Here is a 17,216-nt window from a genome sequence, read left to right on the forward strand (position 1 = left end):
ACCCGGTTTATAGAACATGGCCATGAACAGGAGATATCCCATGAAATAAAGAACACTGCCCCACCTGGTTTATAAAATATTCCCCATTAACAGGAGATATTTAATTAGATAAATAACACTGCCCTACCTGGTTTTAACAGATAAACCATTAACAGGTGATGTCCCATTAGATAAAGAACTCAACCCCACCTGGTTTATAAAATATTCCCCATTAACAGGTGATATCTAATGAGATAAAGAACACTGCCCCACCTGGTTTTACAGATAAACCATTGACTGGAGATATCCCATGAGATAAAGATCACTGCCCTGCCTGGTTTAACAGATAAACCATTAACAGGAGATATCCCATGGAGATAAAGAACAATGCCCCAGCTGGTTTATAAACATGGCCATTAACAGGAGATATCTCATTAGATAAGGAGCACTGCTTCACTGGCTTTCACAGATAAACCATTAACAGGAGATATCTCATTAGATAAAGAACCCTGCCCCAGCTGGTTTATAAAATATTCCCCATTAACAGGAGATATCTAATGAGATAAAGAACACTGCCCCACCTGGTTTTACAGATAAACCATTAACAGGAGATATCTCATTAGATAAAGAACCCTGCCCCAGCTGGTTTATAAAATATTCCCCATTAACAGGAGATATCTAATTAGATAAAGAACACTGCCCCAGCTGGTTTTAACAGATAAACCATTAACTGGAGATATCCCATGGAGATAAAGAACACTGCCCTGCCTGGTTTATAAAATAGAATAGATACCTTTGATCACATCCTGTGTTGTAACCCAAGACAGTCTGAGTTTTTGGGGTTTTTGGGGTGTTTTTGGGGTGCTGAGCAGCCATGGGATGGCTCTGTCCCCCCCAGATGTTCGAGTTCTACGAGCGCGTGTCGGGGGCGCGGATGCACGCGGCGTACGTGCGGCCCGGGGGGGTGCACCAGGTGAGGGCTGGGGCTGCCAGGGGGGGCCCCATTCCCTGGGACCCTGTTTATGGGATCCCCATTCCCATGGGATCCCCATGTCCTGAAATTCCCATTCTCTGGGATCCCCATTTCCTGAAATTCCCATTCCCTGGGACCCTGTTTATGGGATCCCCATTCCCTGGGGACCCAATTCCCTGAAATTCCCATTCCCTGGGACCCCATTCCCTGGGATTCCCATTCTGTGGGATCCCCATTTCCTGAAATTCCCATTCCCTAGGGACCCTGTTTATGGGATCCCCATTCCCATGGGATCCCCATTCCCCAAGATTCCCATTCCTGAGGACCCAATTCCCTGAAATTCCCATTACTGGGGACCCAATTCCCTGAAATTCCCATTCTCTGGGATCCCCATTTCCTGAGATTCCATTTCTGGGGACCCCATTTCTGGGATCCCCATTTCCTGTTATCCCAATTCCTGGGATGTCTGTACCCCCAGCACCCCCATTCCCATGGGAACCCCATTCCCCCCGCACCCCCAATCCCACCTGTCCCAATCCCACCTGTCCCAATCCCACCAATCCAAATCCCACCAATCCCACCTGTCCCAATCCCACCTGTCCCACCTGTCCCAATCCCACCTGTCCCAATCCCACCAATCCCAATCCCACCTGTCCCAATCCCACCTGTCCCACCTGTCCCAATCCCACCTGTCCCAATCCCACCAATCCCAATCCCACCAATCCCACCTGTCCCAATCCCACCAATCCCACCTGTCCCACCTGTCCCAATCCCAATCTCACCTGTCCCAATCCCACCTGTCCCAATCCCACCTGTCCCACCTGTCCCAATCCCACCTGTCCCACCTGTCCCAGTCCCAATCCCACCTGTCCCACCTGTCCCAATCCCACCTGTCCCAATCCCACCTGTCCCAATCCCACCTGTCCCACCTGTCCCAATCCCACCTGTCCCACCAATCCCAATCCCACCAATCCCACCTGTCCCAATCCCACCTGTCCCACCTGTCCCAATCCCAATCCCACCTGTCCCACCTGTCCCAATCCCACCTGTCCCACCTGTCCCAATCCCACCAATCCCACCTGTCCCAATCCCACCAATCCCACCTGTCCCAATCCCACCAATCCCACCTGTCCCAATCCCACCAATCCCTGTCCCACCAATCGCAATCCCACCTGTCCCAATCCCACCTGTCCCACCAATCCCAATCCCACCAATCCCACCTGTCCCAATCCCACCAATCCCAATCCCACCAATCCCACCTGTCCCAATCCCAATCCCACCTGTCCCACCTGTCCCAATCCCACCTGTCCCACCTGTCCCAATCCCAATCTCACCTGTCCCACCTGTCCCAATCCCACCTGTCCCACCTGTCCCAATCCCAATCCCACCTGTCCCACCTGTCCCAATCCCACCTGTCCCACCTGTCCCAATCCCAATCCCACCTGTCCCACCTGTCCCAATCCCACCTGTCCCACCTGTCCCAATCCCACCTGTCCCAATCCCACCTGTCCCAATCCCACCTGTCCCACCTGTCCCAATCCCACCTGTCCCAATCCCACCTGTCCCACCTGTCCCAATCCCACCAATCCCAATCCCACCAATCCCACCTGTCCCAATCCCACCAATCCCAATCCCACCAATCCCACCTGTCCCAATCCCACCTGTCCCAATCCCACCAATCCCACCTGTCCCAATCCCACCAATCCCAATCCCACCAATCCCACCTGTCCCAATCCCACCTGTCCCAATCCCACCTGTCCCACCTGTCCCAATCCCAATCCCACCTGTCCCACCTGTCCCAATCCCAATCCCACCTGTCCCACCTGTCCCAATCCCACCTGTCCCACCTGTCCCACCTGTCTCACCTGTCCCATCTGTCCCAATCCCACCTGTCCCACCTGTCCCAATCCCACCAATTTCAATCCCACCTGTCCCACCAATCCCAATCCTACCTGTCCCAGTCCTACCTGTCTCTGTCCCACCTGTCCCATCTGTCCCAATCCCAATCCCACCAATCCCACCTGTCCCACCTGTCCCATCTGTCCCAATCCCAATCCAAATCCCACCTGTCCCACCTGTCCCACCTGTCCCACCAATCCCACCAGTCTCACCTGTCCCCCCTGTCTCACCTGTCCCAATCTCACCTGTCCCACGTTTCTCACCTGTCCCCCCCGTCTCACCTGTGCCAGGACCTGCCCCTGGGGCTCATGGATGACATCTACGAGTTTGCAAAGAACTTTTCCATCCGGATCGACGAGGTGGAGGAGGTGAGGGGGGCGGGAATTCGAGAATTTGGGAATTTGGGGAGGGAGGGGGCACGGCCAGGCTGCTGTCACCTGTCACCTGTCACCTGGGAGGGGCAGTGTGGGGGGTGAGGTGACACAGATTGGGGTGGAGGGGGGCAGGGACAGGTGAGGGGGGCCAGGGACAGGTGAGGGGTGTGAGGGACAGGTGAGGGTGCAAAGGACAGGTGAGGGGGACCAGGGACAGGTGAGGGGAGCCAGGGACAGGTGAGGGGAGCCAGGGACAGGTGAGGGGGACCAGGGACAGGTGAGAGGTGTGAGGGACAGGTGAGGGGGACTGGGGACAGGTGAGGGGTGCCAGGGACAGGTGATAAAATGAGGGACAGGTGAGGGGTGCCAGGGACAGGTGAGGGGAGCCAGGGACAGGTGAGGGGTGCCAGGGACAGGTGAGGGGGACCAGGGACAGGTGATAAAATCAGGGACAGGTGAGGGTGCAAAGGACAGGTGAGGGTGCAAAGGACAGGTGAGGGGAGCCAGGCATGGGTGATGAAATCAGGGACAGGTGAGACATGCACAGGTGACAGCAGCAGGGACAGGTGAGGGGTGCAAAGGACAGGTGAGGGGAGCCAGGCACAGGTGAGGGATGTGAGGGACAGGTGAGATGTGCCAGGCACAGGTGAGGGGGACCAGGGACAGGTGAGGGGTGTGAGGGGCGGGTGAGGGGGACCAGGGACAGGTGAGGGGTGTGAGGGACAGGTGAGGAGTGCCAGGGACAGTCTTGAGGTGCCAGGGACAGGTGAGAGCTGCACAGATGACAGCAACAGGGACAGGGGAAGGTGCCAGGGACAGGTGAAATCTGCACAGGTGAGAACTACACAGGTGACAGCAGCAGGGACAGGTGAGAGCTGCACAGGTGAGAGCTGCACAGGTGAGATCTGCACAGGTGAGAGCTGCACAGGTGAGATCTGCACAGGTGAGATCTGCACAGGTGAAGGGTTCCAGGGACAGGTGAGGGGTGCCAGGGACAGGTGAGAGGTGTGAGGGACAGGTGAGGGGGACCAGGGACAGGTGAGGGGTGCCAGGGACAGGTGAGGGCTGCACAGGTGAGATCAGCACAGGTGAGAACTGCACAGGTGAGAGCAGCACAGGTGAGAGCTGCACAGGTGAGAGCTGCACAGGTGAGATCTGCAAGGTGAGAGTAGCAGGGACAGGTTTGGGTGCGAGAGACGCATGGAAAGGGGACAATGAACATGTGCCAGCGCCAGGTGAGCAGAGCAGGCCAGCTGCCAGGTGTGCCAGGTGTGCCAGCTGTGCCAGGTGTGCCAGGTGTGCCAGCTGTGCCAGCTGTGCCAGGTGTGTCCCCCCCCCCCCCAGATGCTGACCAACAACCGCATCTGGAAGAACCGCACCGTGGACATCGGCGTCATCTCTGCCGAGGAGGCGCTCAACTACGGCTTCAGGTGAGCTGGGCGGGGCTCCTCACCTGGCCACACCCCAGGTGTGCCCGCAGGTGGGCGGGGCCGAGGCTCAGGTGTGTTGTTTGGGTGTTGTTTGGGTGTTTTTTGGGCTGTCCCAGCGGGGTGATGCTGCGGGGCTCGGGTATCCAGTGGGACCTGCGCAAGACTCAGCCCTACGACGTCTACGACCAGGTGGAGTTCGACGTCCCCATCGGTTCCCACGGGGACTGCTACGACAGGTGAGGCTCACCTGGGCTGGGGGGGGTGCTGGGGGGGTGCTGCTGTCCCCCCAGGGGGTCCCAGTGCAGGTAACACCCAGGTTTTTGGGGTGCTGGTACATGGGATTGCTGTGATGGGAGTGGCTGAGCCTGTGGGTGCTGCACACCTGGGGTGGATTTACCTGGGCTGGATTTACCTGGGGTGGGTTTATTTGGGATGGATTTATTTGGGATGGATTTACCTGGGCTGGATTTACCTGGGCTGGATTTACCTGGGATGGATTTATCTGGGCTGGATTTACCTGGGGTGGATTTATCTGGGATGGATTTACCTGGGATGGATTTACCTGGGATGGATTTATCTGGGATGGATTTACCTGGGATGGATTTACCTGGGATGGATTTACCTGGGATGGATTTACCTGGGATGGATTTACCTGGGATGGATTTATCTGGGATGGATTTACTTGGGATGGATTTATTTGGGATGGATTTACCTGGGGTGGATTTACCTGGGGTGGATTTACCTGGGATGGATTTACCTGGGATGGATTTACCTGGGATGGATTTACCTGGGCTGGATTTACCTGGGCTGGATTTACCTGGGATGGATTTACCTGGGATGGATTTATCTGGGATGGATTTACTTGGGATGGATTTACCTGGGGTGGATTTACCTGGGGTGGATTTACCTGGGACAGCTCTACCTGGGATGGATTTACCTGGGGTGGATTTACCTGGGGTGGATTTACCTGGGATGGATTTACCTGGAGTGGATTTATCTGGGATGGATTTACCTGGGATGGATTTACCTGGGATGGATTTATCTGGGATGGATTTACTTGGGATGGATTTACCTGGGGTGGATTTACCTGGGGTGGATTTACCTGGGACAGCTCTACCTGGGATGGATTTACCTGGGGTGGATTTACCTGGGGTGGATTTACCTGGGATGGATTTACCTGGAGTGGATTTATCTGGGATGGATTTACCTGGGATGGATTTACCTGGGATGGATTTACCTGGGATGGATTTATCTGGGATGGATTTATTTGGGATGGATTTACCTGGGCTGGATTTACCTGGGATGGATTTACCTGGGCTGGATTTACCTGGGCTGGATTTACCTGGGATGGATTTACCTGGGATGGATTTACCTGGGATGGATTTATCTGGGATGGATTTATTTGGGATGGATTTACCTGGGGTGGATTTATCTGGAGTGGATTTACCTGGGCTGGATTTACCTGGGGTGGATTTACCTGGGGTGGATTTACCTGGGATGGATTTACCTGGGCTGGATTTACCTGGGATGGATTTATCTGGGATGGATTTATTTGGGATGGATTTACCTGGGATGGATTTACCTGGGATGGATTTACCTGGGATGGATTTACCTGGGATGGATTTACCTGGGCTGGATTTACCTGGGATGGATTTACCTGGGATGGATTTACCTGGGGTGGATTTACCTGGGGTGGATTTATCTGGAGTGGATTTACCTGGGAGCCCCAGGAACCCCATCCCATGGGAACCCCACAGATCAGTTTTTGGGGTTCAGATCAGATTTTTGGGGTGCAGGTACCTGTGCTGGGTGGAGGAGATGCGCCAGTCCCTGGGATCCCAGTCCCAATTTCGGGGTACAGATCAGGTTTTGGGATGTTATTTTGGGGTGCAGATCAGATTTTTGGGGTACAGATGAGTTTTTTGGGATGTTATTTGGGATGTTTTTTGGGATGTTTTTGGGGTGCAGGTACCTGTGCCGGGTGGAGGAGATGCGCCAGTCCCTGGGATCCCGATCCCAATTTCGGGGTGTTGATCAGATTTTGGGGTGTTATTTTGGGGTACAGATCAGATTTTGGGATGTTGTTTGGGATGTTTTTGGGATGTTATTTGGGGTGTTTTTGGGGTGTAGGTACCTGTGCCGGGTGGAGGAGATGCGCCAGTCCCTGGGATCCCAGTCCCGATTTTGGGGTGTTATTTTGGGGTACAGATCAGATTTTGGGGTGCAGATCAGATTTTGGGATAATTTTTGGGGTACAGATGAATTTTTGGGATGTTTTTGGGGTGCAGGTACCTGTGCCGGGTGGAGGAGATGCACCAGTCCCTGGGATCTCAATCCCAATTTCGGGGTGCTGATTTCAGGGTACAGATCAGATTTTGGGGTGCAGATCAGATTTTGGGATGTTATTTGGGATGTTTTTGGGGTACAGATCAGTTATTTGGGGTGTTTTTGGGGTGCAGGTACCTGTGCCGGGTGGAGGAGATGCGCCAGTCCCTGGGATCCCGATCCCAATTTAGGGTACAGATCAGATTTTGGGGTGCAGGTTTTGGGGTATCAGTCAGATTTTGGGGTGTTATTTTGGGGTACAGATGAATTTTTAGGGTACAGATCAGATTTTAGGGTACAGATCAGATTTTGGGCTGTTATTTGGGATGTTATTTGGGATGTTTTTGGGGTGCAGATCAGTTTTTGGGGTGCAGGTACCTGTGCCGGGTGGAGGAGATGCGCCAGTCCCTGGGATCCCAGTCCCAGTTTCAGGGTGTTATTTTGGGGTACAGATCAGATTTTGGGGTGTTATTTGGGATTTTTTTGGGGTACGGATGAATTTTTGGGATGTTTTTGGGGTGCAGGTACCTGTGCCACATGGAGGAGATGCGCCAGTCCCTGGGATCCCAGTCCTAGTTTTGGGGTTCAGGTTTTAGGGTACAGATCAGATTTTGGGGTACAGATCAGATTTTGGGATATTATTTGGGATGTTATTTGGGGTACAGATCAGATTTTGGGATGTTATTTGGGATGTTATTTGGGATGTTTTTTGGGATGTTTTTGGGGTGCAGATCAGTTTTTTGGGGTGCAGGTACCTGTGCCGGGTGGAGGAGATGCGCCGGTCCCTGGGATCCCAGTCCCAATTTCAGGGTGCTGATTTTGGGGTACAGATCAGATTTTGGGGTGTTATTTGGGATGTTATTTGGGGTGTTATTTTGTGCACAGGTACCTGTGCCGGGTGGAGGAGATGCGCCAGTCCCTGGGATCCCGATCCCAATTTCGGGGTGCAGGTTTTGGGGTACAGATCAGATTTTGGGGTGCAGATCAGATTTTGGGGTGTTGTTTGGGATGTTTTTGGGGTACAGATCAGATTTTGGGGTGCAGGTACCTGTTCTGATCAGGTTTTTGGGGTGTTGATCAGTTTTTTGGGATGTTTTTGGGGTGCAGGTACCTGTGCCGGGTGGAGGAGATGCACCAGTCCCTGGGATCCCAGTCCCAGTTTTGGGGTGTTGATCAGATTTTGGGGTGCAGATCAGATTTTGGGATATTTTTTGGGGTACAGATCAGATTTTGGGATGTTATTTCGGATATTTTTTGGGGTTCAGATCAGTTTTTTGGGGTGATTTTTGGGGTGCAGGTACCTGTGCCGGGTGGAGGAGATGCGCCAGTCCCTGGGATCCCAGTCCCAATTTTGGGGTTCAGATTTTAGGGTACAGATCAGATTTTGGGGTGCAGATCAGATTTTTGGGGTGCAGATCAGATTTTTGGGGTGCAGGTACCTGTGCCGGGTGGAGGAGATGCGCCAGTCCCTGGGATCCCGATTTCAGGGTGTTGATCAGATTTTGGGGTGTTATTTGGGATTTTTTTGGGGTACAGATCAGATTTTGGGATGTTTTTGGGATGTTGTTTGGGATGTTTTTGGGATGTTTTTGGGTAGGTACCTGTGCCGGGTGGAGGAGATGCGCCAGTCCCTGGGATCCCAGTCCCAGTTTTGGGTTGCAGGTTTTGGGGTACAGATGAATTTTTGGGGTACAGATCAGATTTTGGGATGTTATTTGGGATGTTATTTTGTGCACAGGTACCTGTGCCGGGTGGAGGAGATGCGCCAGTCCCTGGGATCCCAGTCCCGGTTTCAGGGTGTTGATCAGATTTTGGGGTGTTATTTGGGATTTTTTTGGGGTACAGATCAGATTTTTGGGGTGTTTTTGGGATGTTTTTGGGGTGTTGATCAGATTTTTGGGGTGTTTTTGGGGTGCAGGTACCTGTGCCGGGTGGAGGAGATGCGCCAGTCCCTGCGCATCATCCTGCAGTGCCTCAATAAGATGCCCCCGGGCGAGATCAAGGTGGACGACGCCAAAGTGTCACCCCCGAAACGCGCCGAGATGAAGGTGACAGTCCCTGTGTCCCCAGGGGGTGGCACCTGGGGAGATGACATTGAGGGCAGGGGACACTGAGGGCAGGTGACACTGAGGGCAGGTGGCACTGAGGGTGGCACCCGGGGGAGGTGACACTGAGGGCTGGGGACACTGAGGGTGGCACCAAAGGTGGGTGACAATAAGGGCGAGTGGCAGCAAAGGTGGGTGACACTGAGAACAGGTGACACCGAGGGTGGCACCCGGGAGAGGTGACATTGAGGGCAGGGGACACTGAGGGTGGCATCCAGGGGAGGTGACATCAAGGGTGGGTGACACCAAGGGCAGGTGACATTGAGGGAAGGTGACACCAAGGGTAGCACCAAGGGCAGGTGGCACTGAGAGTGGCACCCAGGAGAGGTGACAATGAGGGCAAGTGGCACCCAGGGCAGGTGACACCAAGGGCAGGTGACACCGAGGGTGGCACCCAGGGCAGGTGACACCAAGGGCAGGTGACACCGAGGGTGGCACCCAGGGGAGGTGACACCAAGGGCAGATGACACTGAGGGCAGGTGACACCGAGGGTGGCACCTGGGGGAGGTGACATCAAGGGCAGGGGACACCAAGGGTGGCACCAAGGGCAGGTGACACCCAGGAGAGGTGACATTGAGGGCAGGTGACACCCAGCACAGGTGACATCGAGGGTGGCACCAAGGGCAGGTGGCACCCAGACAAGGTGGCATCGAGAGCAGGTGACACCCAACGCAGGTGACACTGAGGGTGGCACTCAGGGGAGGTGGCAATGAGAGCAGGTGACACCAAGGGCAGGTGACACCAAGGGTGGCAGCTGGGGCAGGTGGCACCCAGGGGAGGTGACACGTAGCGCAGGTGACACCGAGGGTGCTACCAGGGGGAGGTGGAATCAAGGGTAGGTGACACCAAGGGTGGCACCAAGAGCAGGTGACACCCAGACAAGGTGACATCGAGACCAGGTGACACCCAGTGCAGGTGGCACCGAGGGTGGCACTCAGGGGAGGTGACATCAAGGGCAGGTGACACCAAGGGTGGCACCAAGGGCAGGTGACACCCAGGAGAGGTGACACTGAGGGCAGGTGGCATCAAGGGCAGGTGGCACCCACAGGAGGTGACACCGAGGGCAGGTGACACTGAGGGTGGCACCCAGGGGAGGTGGCACCAAGGGGACATGACTCCCAGGGCAGGTGACACCTAGCACAGGTGACATCTAGCACAGGTGACACCCAGGACAGAGACGCCCAGCACAGGTGACAATGCCAGCATCACAAGTGTCACACAGCACAGGTGACAGTGCCAGCCCTGCAGGTGTCACCCAGGTGGCAGTGCCAGCCCTGCAGTGTCACACAGGTGACAGTGCCAGCAGCACAGGTGTCACCCAGGTGACAATGCCAGCCCTGCAGTGTCACCCAGCACAGGTGACAATGCCAGCCCTGCAGTGTCACACAGGTGTCACCCAGCCCTGCAGTGTCACACAGGTGTCACCCAGCCCTGCAGTGTCACACAGCACAGGTGACAATACCAGCCCTGCAGTGTCACACAGGTGACAATGCCAGCCCTGCAGTGACACCCAGCCCTGCAGTGTCACACAGCACAGGTGGCAGTGCCAGCACAGGTGACAATGCCAGCCCTGCAGTGTCACACAGGTGGCAGTGCCAGCCCTGCAGTGTCACCCAGCACAGGTGACAGTGTCACCCAGTGGCAGTGCCAGCCCTGCAGTGTCACACAGGTGTCACCCAGCCCTGCAGTGTCACCCAGGTGACAATGCCAGCCCTGAGTGTCCCTGTCCCCACAGACGTCCATGGAGTCCCTGATCCATCACTTCAAGCTCTACACCGAGGGGTACCAGGTGCCACCCGGGGCCACCTACACGGCCATCGAGGCCCCCAAGGTGACACTTCTGATATGTGTGTCCCTGTCCTTGTGTCCCTAAACCTGGCCTGTGTCCCCAAATCTGTCCTGTGTCCCCAACCCAATTTCTGTGTCCCCAAACCTGTCCTTGTGTCCCCAACCCAATTTCTGTGTCCCCAAACCTGTCCTTGTGTCCCCAACCCAATTTCTGTGTCCCCAAACCTGTCCTTGTGTCCCCAGCCCTGTCTTTGTGTCCCCAACCCTGTCCTTGTGTCCCCAAACCTGTTCTTGAGTTCCCAGCTCTGTCCCCATGTCCCCAAACCTGTCCTTGTGTCCCCAAACCTGTCCTGTGTCCCCAGCCCTGTCCTTGTGTCCCTAAACATGTCCCTGTGTCCCCAAACTTGTCCTTGTGTTCCCCAGCCCTGTCCTGGTTCCCCAACCCTCTTCTCGTGTCCCCAAACCTGTCCCCATGTCCCTGTCCCTGTCCCCATGTCATTGTCACTGTCATTGTCCCCTCAGGGTGAGTTTGGGGTGTACCTGGTGTCCCTGTCCCTGTCCCCATGTCCCTGTCCCTGTTTTAGGGTGAGTTTGGTGTGTACCTGGTCTCTGATGGCTCCAGCCCTGTCCCCATGTCCCTGTCCCTGTCCCTGTCCCCTCAGGGTGAGTTTGGTGTGTACCTGGTCTCCAATGGCTCCAGCCCTGTCCCTGTCCCCATGTCCCTGTCACTGTCACTGTCATTGTCCCCTCAGGGTGAGTTTGGTGTGAACCTGGTGTCCATGTCCCTGTCCCTGTCCCCATGTCCCTGTCACTGTCATTGTCCCTGTTTCAGGGTGAGTTTGGTGTGTACCTGGTGTCCCTGTCCCCATGTCCCCATGTCCCTGTCCCCATGTCCCCATGTCACTGTTTCAGGGTGAGTTTGGTGTGTACCTGGTGTCCCTGTCCCTGTCCCCATGTCCCTGTCACTGTCACTGTCCCCTCAGGGTGAGTTTGGTGTGTACCTGGTCTCCGATGGCTCCAGCCCTGTCCCCATGTCCCCATGTCCCTGTCCCCATGTCCCCATGTCCCTGTCCCCTCAGGGTGAGTTTGGTGTGTACCTGGTCTCTGATGGCTCCAGCCATGTCCCTGTTCCCATGTCCCTGTCCCTGTCACTGTCACTGTCCCTGTTTTAGGGTGAGTTTGGTGTGTACCTGGTCTCTGATGGCTCCAGCCCTGTCCCCATGTCCCCATTAATGTCCCCATGTCCCCATGTTTTAGGGTGAGTTTGGGGTGTACCTGGTCTCCGATGGCTCCAGCCCTGTCCCCATGTCATTGTCACTGTCATTGTCACTGTCATTGTCCCCTCAGGGTGAGTTTGGGGTGTACCTGGTCTCTGATGGCTCCAGCCGTCCCTATCGCTGCAAGATCAAAGCGCCCGGATTCGCTCACCTGGTACGGGGACACTGGGGGGGACATGGGGACATTAATGGGGACATGGGGACATGGGGACACTGGGGACATTAATGGGGACATGGGGACATGGGGACACTGGGGACATTAATGGGGACACGGGGACATTAATGGGGACATGGGAACATTAATGGGGACATGGGGACATTAATGGGGACATGGAGACACTGGGGACATTAATGGGGACATTGGGACAGGGGACACGGGGACATTAATGGGGACATGGGGACATTAATGGGGACATGGGGACATTCATGGGGACATGGGGACATGGGGACACTGGGGACATTAATGGGGACATGGGGACATTAATGGGGACATGGGGACATGGGGACACTGGGATAGGGGACAGGGGACACTGGGGACATGGGGACATTAATGGGGACATGGGGACATGGGGATAGGGGACATGGGGACACGGGGACAATGGGGCACTGGGGACACTGGGGACATTAATGGGGACATGGGGACAGTGGGGATACTGGGGACACTGGGAATACTGGGGACACTGGGGACATGGGGACATTGATGGGGACATGGGGACATTAATGGGGACACTGGTGACATGGGGACACTGGGGACACTGAGGGTAATTAACAGCTGTGGGGATCCCTGGGGTTAATTGGGGTCCCTGTGGGTTGGTTAATTAAGGGTCCCATGGGTTAATTGGCTGTTAATTGGTTGTTAATTGGTTGTTAATTACATTAATTAACATGTTAATTACCCCCCACAGGCAGGGCTGGACAGGATGTCCCAAGGTCACATGCTGGCTGACGTGGTGGCCATCATCGGTACGGGGGGGGGCTGGGGTCACTTTTGGGGTCCCTCTCCCCCTTTTTGGGGTCCCCTCCTCATTTTGGGGTCCCCTTTAGGGGTCCTTTCCTCCTTTATGGGATCCCTTCCCCCTTTTTGGGGTCCCATTTCCCTTTTTGGGGTCCCCTTTTGGAGTTCCCTTATTTTTTGGGGTCCCTTTTAGGGGTCCCTTCCCCCTTTTTGGGGTCCCTTTTAGGGGTCCCTTCCCTCTTTTTGGGGTCCCCTCCCGTTTTGGTGTCCCCTCCCATTTTTGGGGTCCCCATTTTAGGGTCCCCATCCCTTCTTGGGGCCCTCTTTTGGGCTCCCCCCATTTTTGGGGTCCCTTTTTGGGGTCCCCTTTCCCCTTTAGGGTTCCAATTTCCCATTTTTAGGGTCCCCTTTTGGGGTTCCCTTATTTTTTGGGGTCCCCTTTAGGAGTCCCTTCCTCCTTTATGGGGTTCCTTTCCCCATTTTGGGGTCCCCTTTTGGAGTTCCCTTATTTTTTGGGGTCCCTTTTAGAGGTCCCTTCCCTCTTTTTGGGGTCCCTTTTTGGGGTCCCCTTTTGGAGTTCCCTTATTTTTTGGGGTCCCTTTTTGGTGTCCCTCTCCCCATTTTGGGATTCCTGGCCCCATTTCGGGGGTCCCTAACCCATTTTGGGGTCCCTGACTCTATTTTGGGGTCCCCTTTCCCTATTTTGGAGTCCCTTTCCCCATTTTTGTGTTCCCTGTCCCCATTTTGGGGTCCCTTTTTCCCATTTTTGGGGTCCCTGTCCCTATTTTGGGTTCCCTTTCCCATTTTTGGGGTCCCTTTCCCCATTTTGAGGTCCCTGATCCCGTTTTGGGATCCCTGATCCCATTTTTGGGATCCCCTTTCCCATTTTTGGGGTCCCTAACCCATTTTTGGGGTCCCTGATCCCATTTTGGTGTCCCCTTTCCCCATTTTGGGGTCCCTGACTCATTTTTGGGTTCCCTGACTCCATTTTTGGGGTCTCCTTTCCCCATATTTGGGGTTCCTTCCCCCTTTTTGGGGTCCCCTTTCCCATTTTGGGGTCACCTTTAGGTGTCCTTACCCCTTTTCACATCCCCTTTTCCCATTTTGGGGTCCCCTTTTGGGGTTCCCTTATTTTTTGGGGTCCCTTTCTGGGGTCCCTTCCCCATTTTTGGGGTCCCCTTCCCCAATTTTGGGCTCCCTGACCTCATTTTTGGGTTCCTTGACACCCATTTTGGGGTCCCTGACCCTATTTTGTGTTCCCTGATCCCATTTTTAGGGTCTCCTTTCCCCATTTTTGGTGTCCCCTTTCCCATTTTAGGATCCCTTTTCCCATTTTTGGGGTCCCTGATCCTATTTTGGGGTCCCCTTTCCCCATTCTGGGGTCCCTGACTCGTTTTTGGGTTCCCTGATCCCATTTTTGGGGTTCCCTTTCCCCTTTTTGGGGTTCCCTCTCCTTTTGGGGTCCCCTTTCCCTTTTGGAGTCCCTTTCCCCATTTTAGGGTCCCTGACCCGTTTTTGGGTTCCCTTTCCCCATTTTTGGGGTCCCTGATCCTATTTTGGGGTCCCTTTCCCCATTTTTGGTATCTCTTTCCCCCTTTTTAGGGTCCCCTCCTGTTTTTGGGGTCCCCTTTCGGGGTCCCTACCCCTTTTCACATCCCCTTTCCCCCATTTTGGGGTCCCCTTTTGGAGTTCCCTTAGTTTTTGAGGTTCAATTTTGGGGGTCCCTTCCCCCTTTTTGGGGTCTTCTCCCCTCTATGGGCTCCCCTTTTGGGGTCCCCTTCTCATTTTGGGCTCCCCTTTCCCCTTTAGGGTTCCAATTTCCTATTCTGGGGTCCCTGACCCTGTTTTGGGGTCCCTTTTCCCGTTTTTGGGTTCCCTGACCCATTTTTGGGGTCCCCTTTCCCATTTTGGGTTCCCTGGTCCCATTTTTGGGGCCCCTTTCCCCATTTTTGTGGTCCCCTTTCCCTTTTTGGGGTCCCCTTTAGGGGTCCTTTCCTCCTTTATGGGGTTCCTTTCTCCTTTTTGGGGTCCCCTTTTGGAGTTCCCTTATTTTTTGGGGTCCCTGATCCCATTTTAAGGTTCCTTGATCCTATTTTGGGTTCCCTCTCCCCATTTTTGGGTTCCCTTTTCCCATTTTGGGTCCCTTTTCCCCATTTTAGGGTCCCTTTCCCTATTTTTGGGTCCCCTTTCCCTATTTTGGGGTCCCTGGCCCCATTTTGGGTTTCCTTTCCCCATTTTTGTGTCCCTGTCCCATTTTTAGGTTCCCTTTCCCTGTTTTGGGGTCCCTGACCCCATTTTTTGGGTCTCTGATCCCATTTTTAGGGTCCCTTTTCCCCATTTTGGGGTCCCTGACCCGTTTTTGGGATCCCTTTTCCCCATTTTGGGATCCCCTCTCCCCATTTTTGGGGTCCCTTTCCCTATTTTAGGGTCCATGATCCCATTTTTGGGTTTCCTTTCCCCATTTTGGGTTCCCTGACCCATTTTTAGGGTCCCCTTCCCCATTCTGGGGTCCCTGACCCTATTTTGGGGTCCCTGGCCCCATTTTGGGTCCCCTTTCCCCATTTTTGGTGAACCCTTTCCCCATTTTAGGGTCCGTTTCCCCATTTTAGGGACCCCCTTTCCCCATTTTGGGATCCCTGGCCCCATTTTTGATGTCCCCTGTCCCCATTTTGTGTCCCCTGTCCCATTTTTGTGTCCCTGATCCCGTTTTTGTCCCGCAGGCACCCAGGACATCGTGTTTGGGGAGGTCGATCGCTGAGGGGGCCCAGCCCTGCCCCACCTGCTGCTCCAGTCTGGGCTCCCAGTTTGGGATCCTCAATCCCAGTTTGGGATCCTCAATCCCAGTTTGGGATCCCCAGTCCCAGTTTCCAGTCAAATAAAACCAAAATCGGCTCCTGAGAGCCTGGGATCTCCTCTCCCAGTTTGGGATCTCCTCTCCCAGTTCAGGATCTCCTCTCCCAGTCTGGGATCTCCTCTCCCAGTCTGGGATCTCCTCTCCCAGTTCAGGATCTCCTCTCCCAGTTTGGGATCTCCTCTCCCAGTTTGGGATCTCCTCTCCCAGTTTGGGATCTCCTCTCCCAGTTCAGGATCTCCTCTCCCAGTTCAGGATCTCCTCTCCCAGTTTGGGATCTCCTCTCCCAGTTCAGGATCTCCTCTCCCAGTTCAGGATCTCCTCTCCCAGTTTGGGATCTCCTCTCCCAGTTTGGGATCTCCTCTCCCAGTTTGGGATCTCCTCTCCCAGTTCAGGATCTCCTCTCCCAGTTCAGGATCTCCTCTCCCAGTTTGGGATCTCCTCTCCCAGTTCAGGATCTCCTCTCCCAGTTCAGGATCTCCTCTCCCAGTTTGGGATCTCCTCTCCCAGTTCAGGATCTCCTCTCCCAGTTCAGGATCTCCTCTCCCAGTTCGGGATCTCCTCTCCCAGTTTGGGATCTCCTCTCCCAGTTTGGGATCTCCTCTCCCAGTTCAGGATCTCCTCTCCCAGTTCAGGATCTCCTCTCCCAGTCTGGGATCTCCTCTCCCAGTTTGGGATCTCCTCTCCCAGTTTGGGATCTCCTCTCCCAGTTTGGGATCTCCTCTCCCAGTTCAGGATCTCCTCTCCCAGTTCAGGATCTCCTCTCCCAGTCTGGGATCTCCTCTCCCAGTTTGGGATCTCCTCTCCCAGTTTGGGATCTCCTCTCCCAGTTTGGGATCTCCTCTCCCAGTTTGGGATCTCCTCTCCCAGTTTGGGATCTCCTCTCCCAGTTCAGGATCTCCTCTCCCAGTTCAGGATCTCCTCTCCCAGTTTGGGATCTCCTCTCCCAGTTTGGGATCTCCTCTCCCAGTCTGGGATCTCCTCTCCCAGTTTGGGATCTCCTCTCCCAGTTCGGGATCTCCTCTCCCAGTTTGGGATCTCCTCTCCCAGTTCAGGATCTCCTCTCCCAGTCTGGGATCTCCTCTCCCAGTCTGGGATCTCCTCTCCCAGTTCAGGATCTCCTCTCCCAGTTCAGGATCTCCTCTCCCAGTCTGGGATCTCCTCTCCCAGTTCGGGATCTCCTCTCCCAGTTCAGGATCTCCTCTCCCAGTTTGGGATCTCCTCTCCCAGTCTGGGATCTCCTCTCCCAGTTCAGGATCT

At 54.8% G+C, this 17,216-nt stretch overlaps 1 protein-coding gene and 1 long non-coding RNA gene across 2 annotated transcripts in view; both read left to right on the forward strand.

The window, feature by feature from the left end:
• NDUFS2 (NADH:ubiquinone oxidoreductase core subunit S2) overlaps positions 1 to 15,940 on the forward strand; it is a 32,505-nt gene extending 16,565 nt beyond the window's left edge. The window contains exons 6-14 of the mRNA XM_033083003.1: positions 878 to 952; positions 3,142 to 3,219; positions 4,570 to 4,655; positions 4,772 to 4,891; positions 8,899 to 9,028; positions 10,821 to 10,916; positions 12,221 to 12,304; positions 13,056 to 13,113; positions 15,826 to 15,940. Of these exons, the coding sequence (XP_032938894.1) occupies positions 878 to 952; positions 3,142 to 3,219; positions 4,570 to 4,655; positions 4,772 to 4,891; positions 8,899 to 9,028; positions 10,821 to 10,916; positions 12,221 to 12,304; positions 13,056 to 13,113; positions 15,826 to 15,863 (765 nt within the window). The 3' untranslated portion in view covers positions 15,864 to 15,940. The remainder of the gene's footprint in view (positions 1 to 877; positions 953 to 3,141; positions 3,220 to 4,569; positions 4,656 to 4,771; positions 4,892 to 8,898; positions 9,029 to 10,820; positions 10,917 to 12,220; positions 12,305 to 13,055; positions 13,114 to 15,825) is intronic.
• Positions 3,984 to 4,523, forward strand: LOC117008892. Its single transcript, XR_004420381.1, has 3 exons — positions 3,984 to 4,123; positions 4,184 to 4,223; positions 4,314 to 4,523. It is a non-coding gene; the product is annotated as an uncharacterized LOC117008892 (long non-coding RNA).
• Positions 15,941 to 17,216: the final 1,276 nt, after the last annotated feature.

Source organism: Catharus ustulatus, chromosome 30, assembly GCF_009819885.2.
Source record: "Catharus ustulatus isolate bCatUst1 chromosome 30, bCatUst1.pri.v2, whole genome shotgun sequence".
Classification (NCBI taxonomy): Eukaryota; Metazoa; Chordata; class Aves; order Passeriformes; family Turdidae; genus Catharus; species Catharus ustulatus.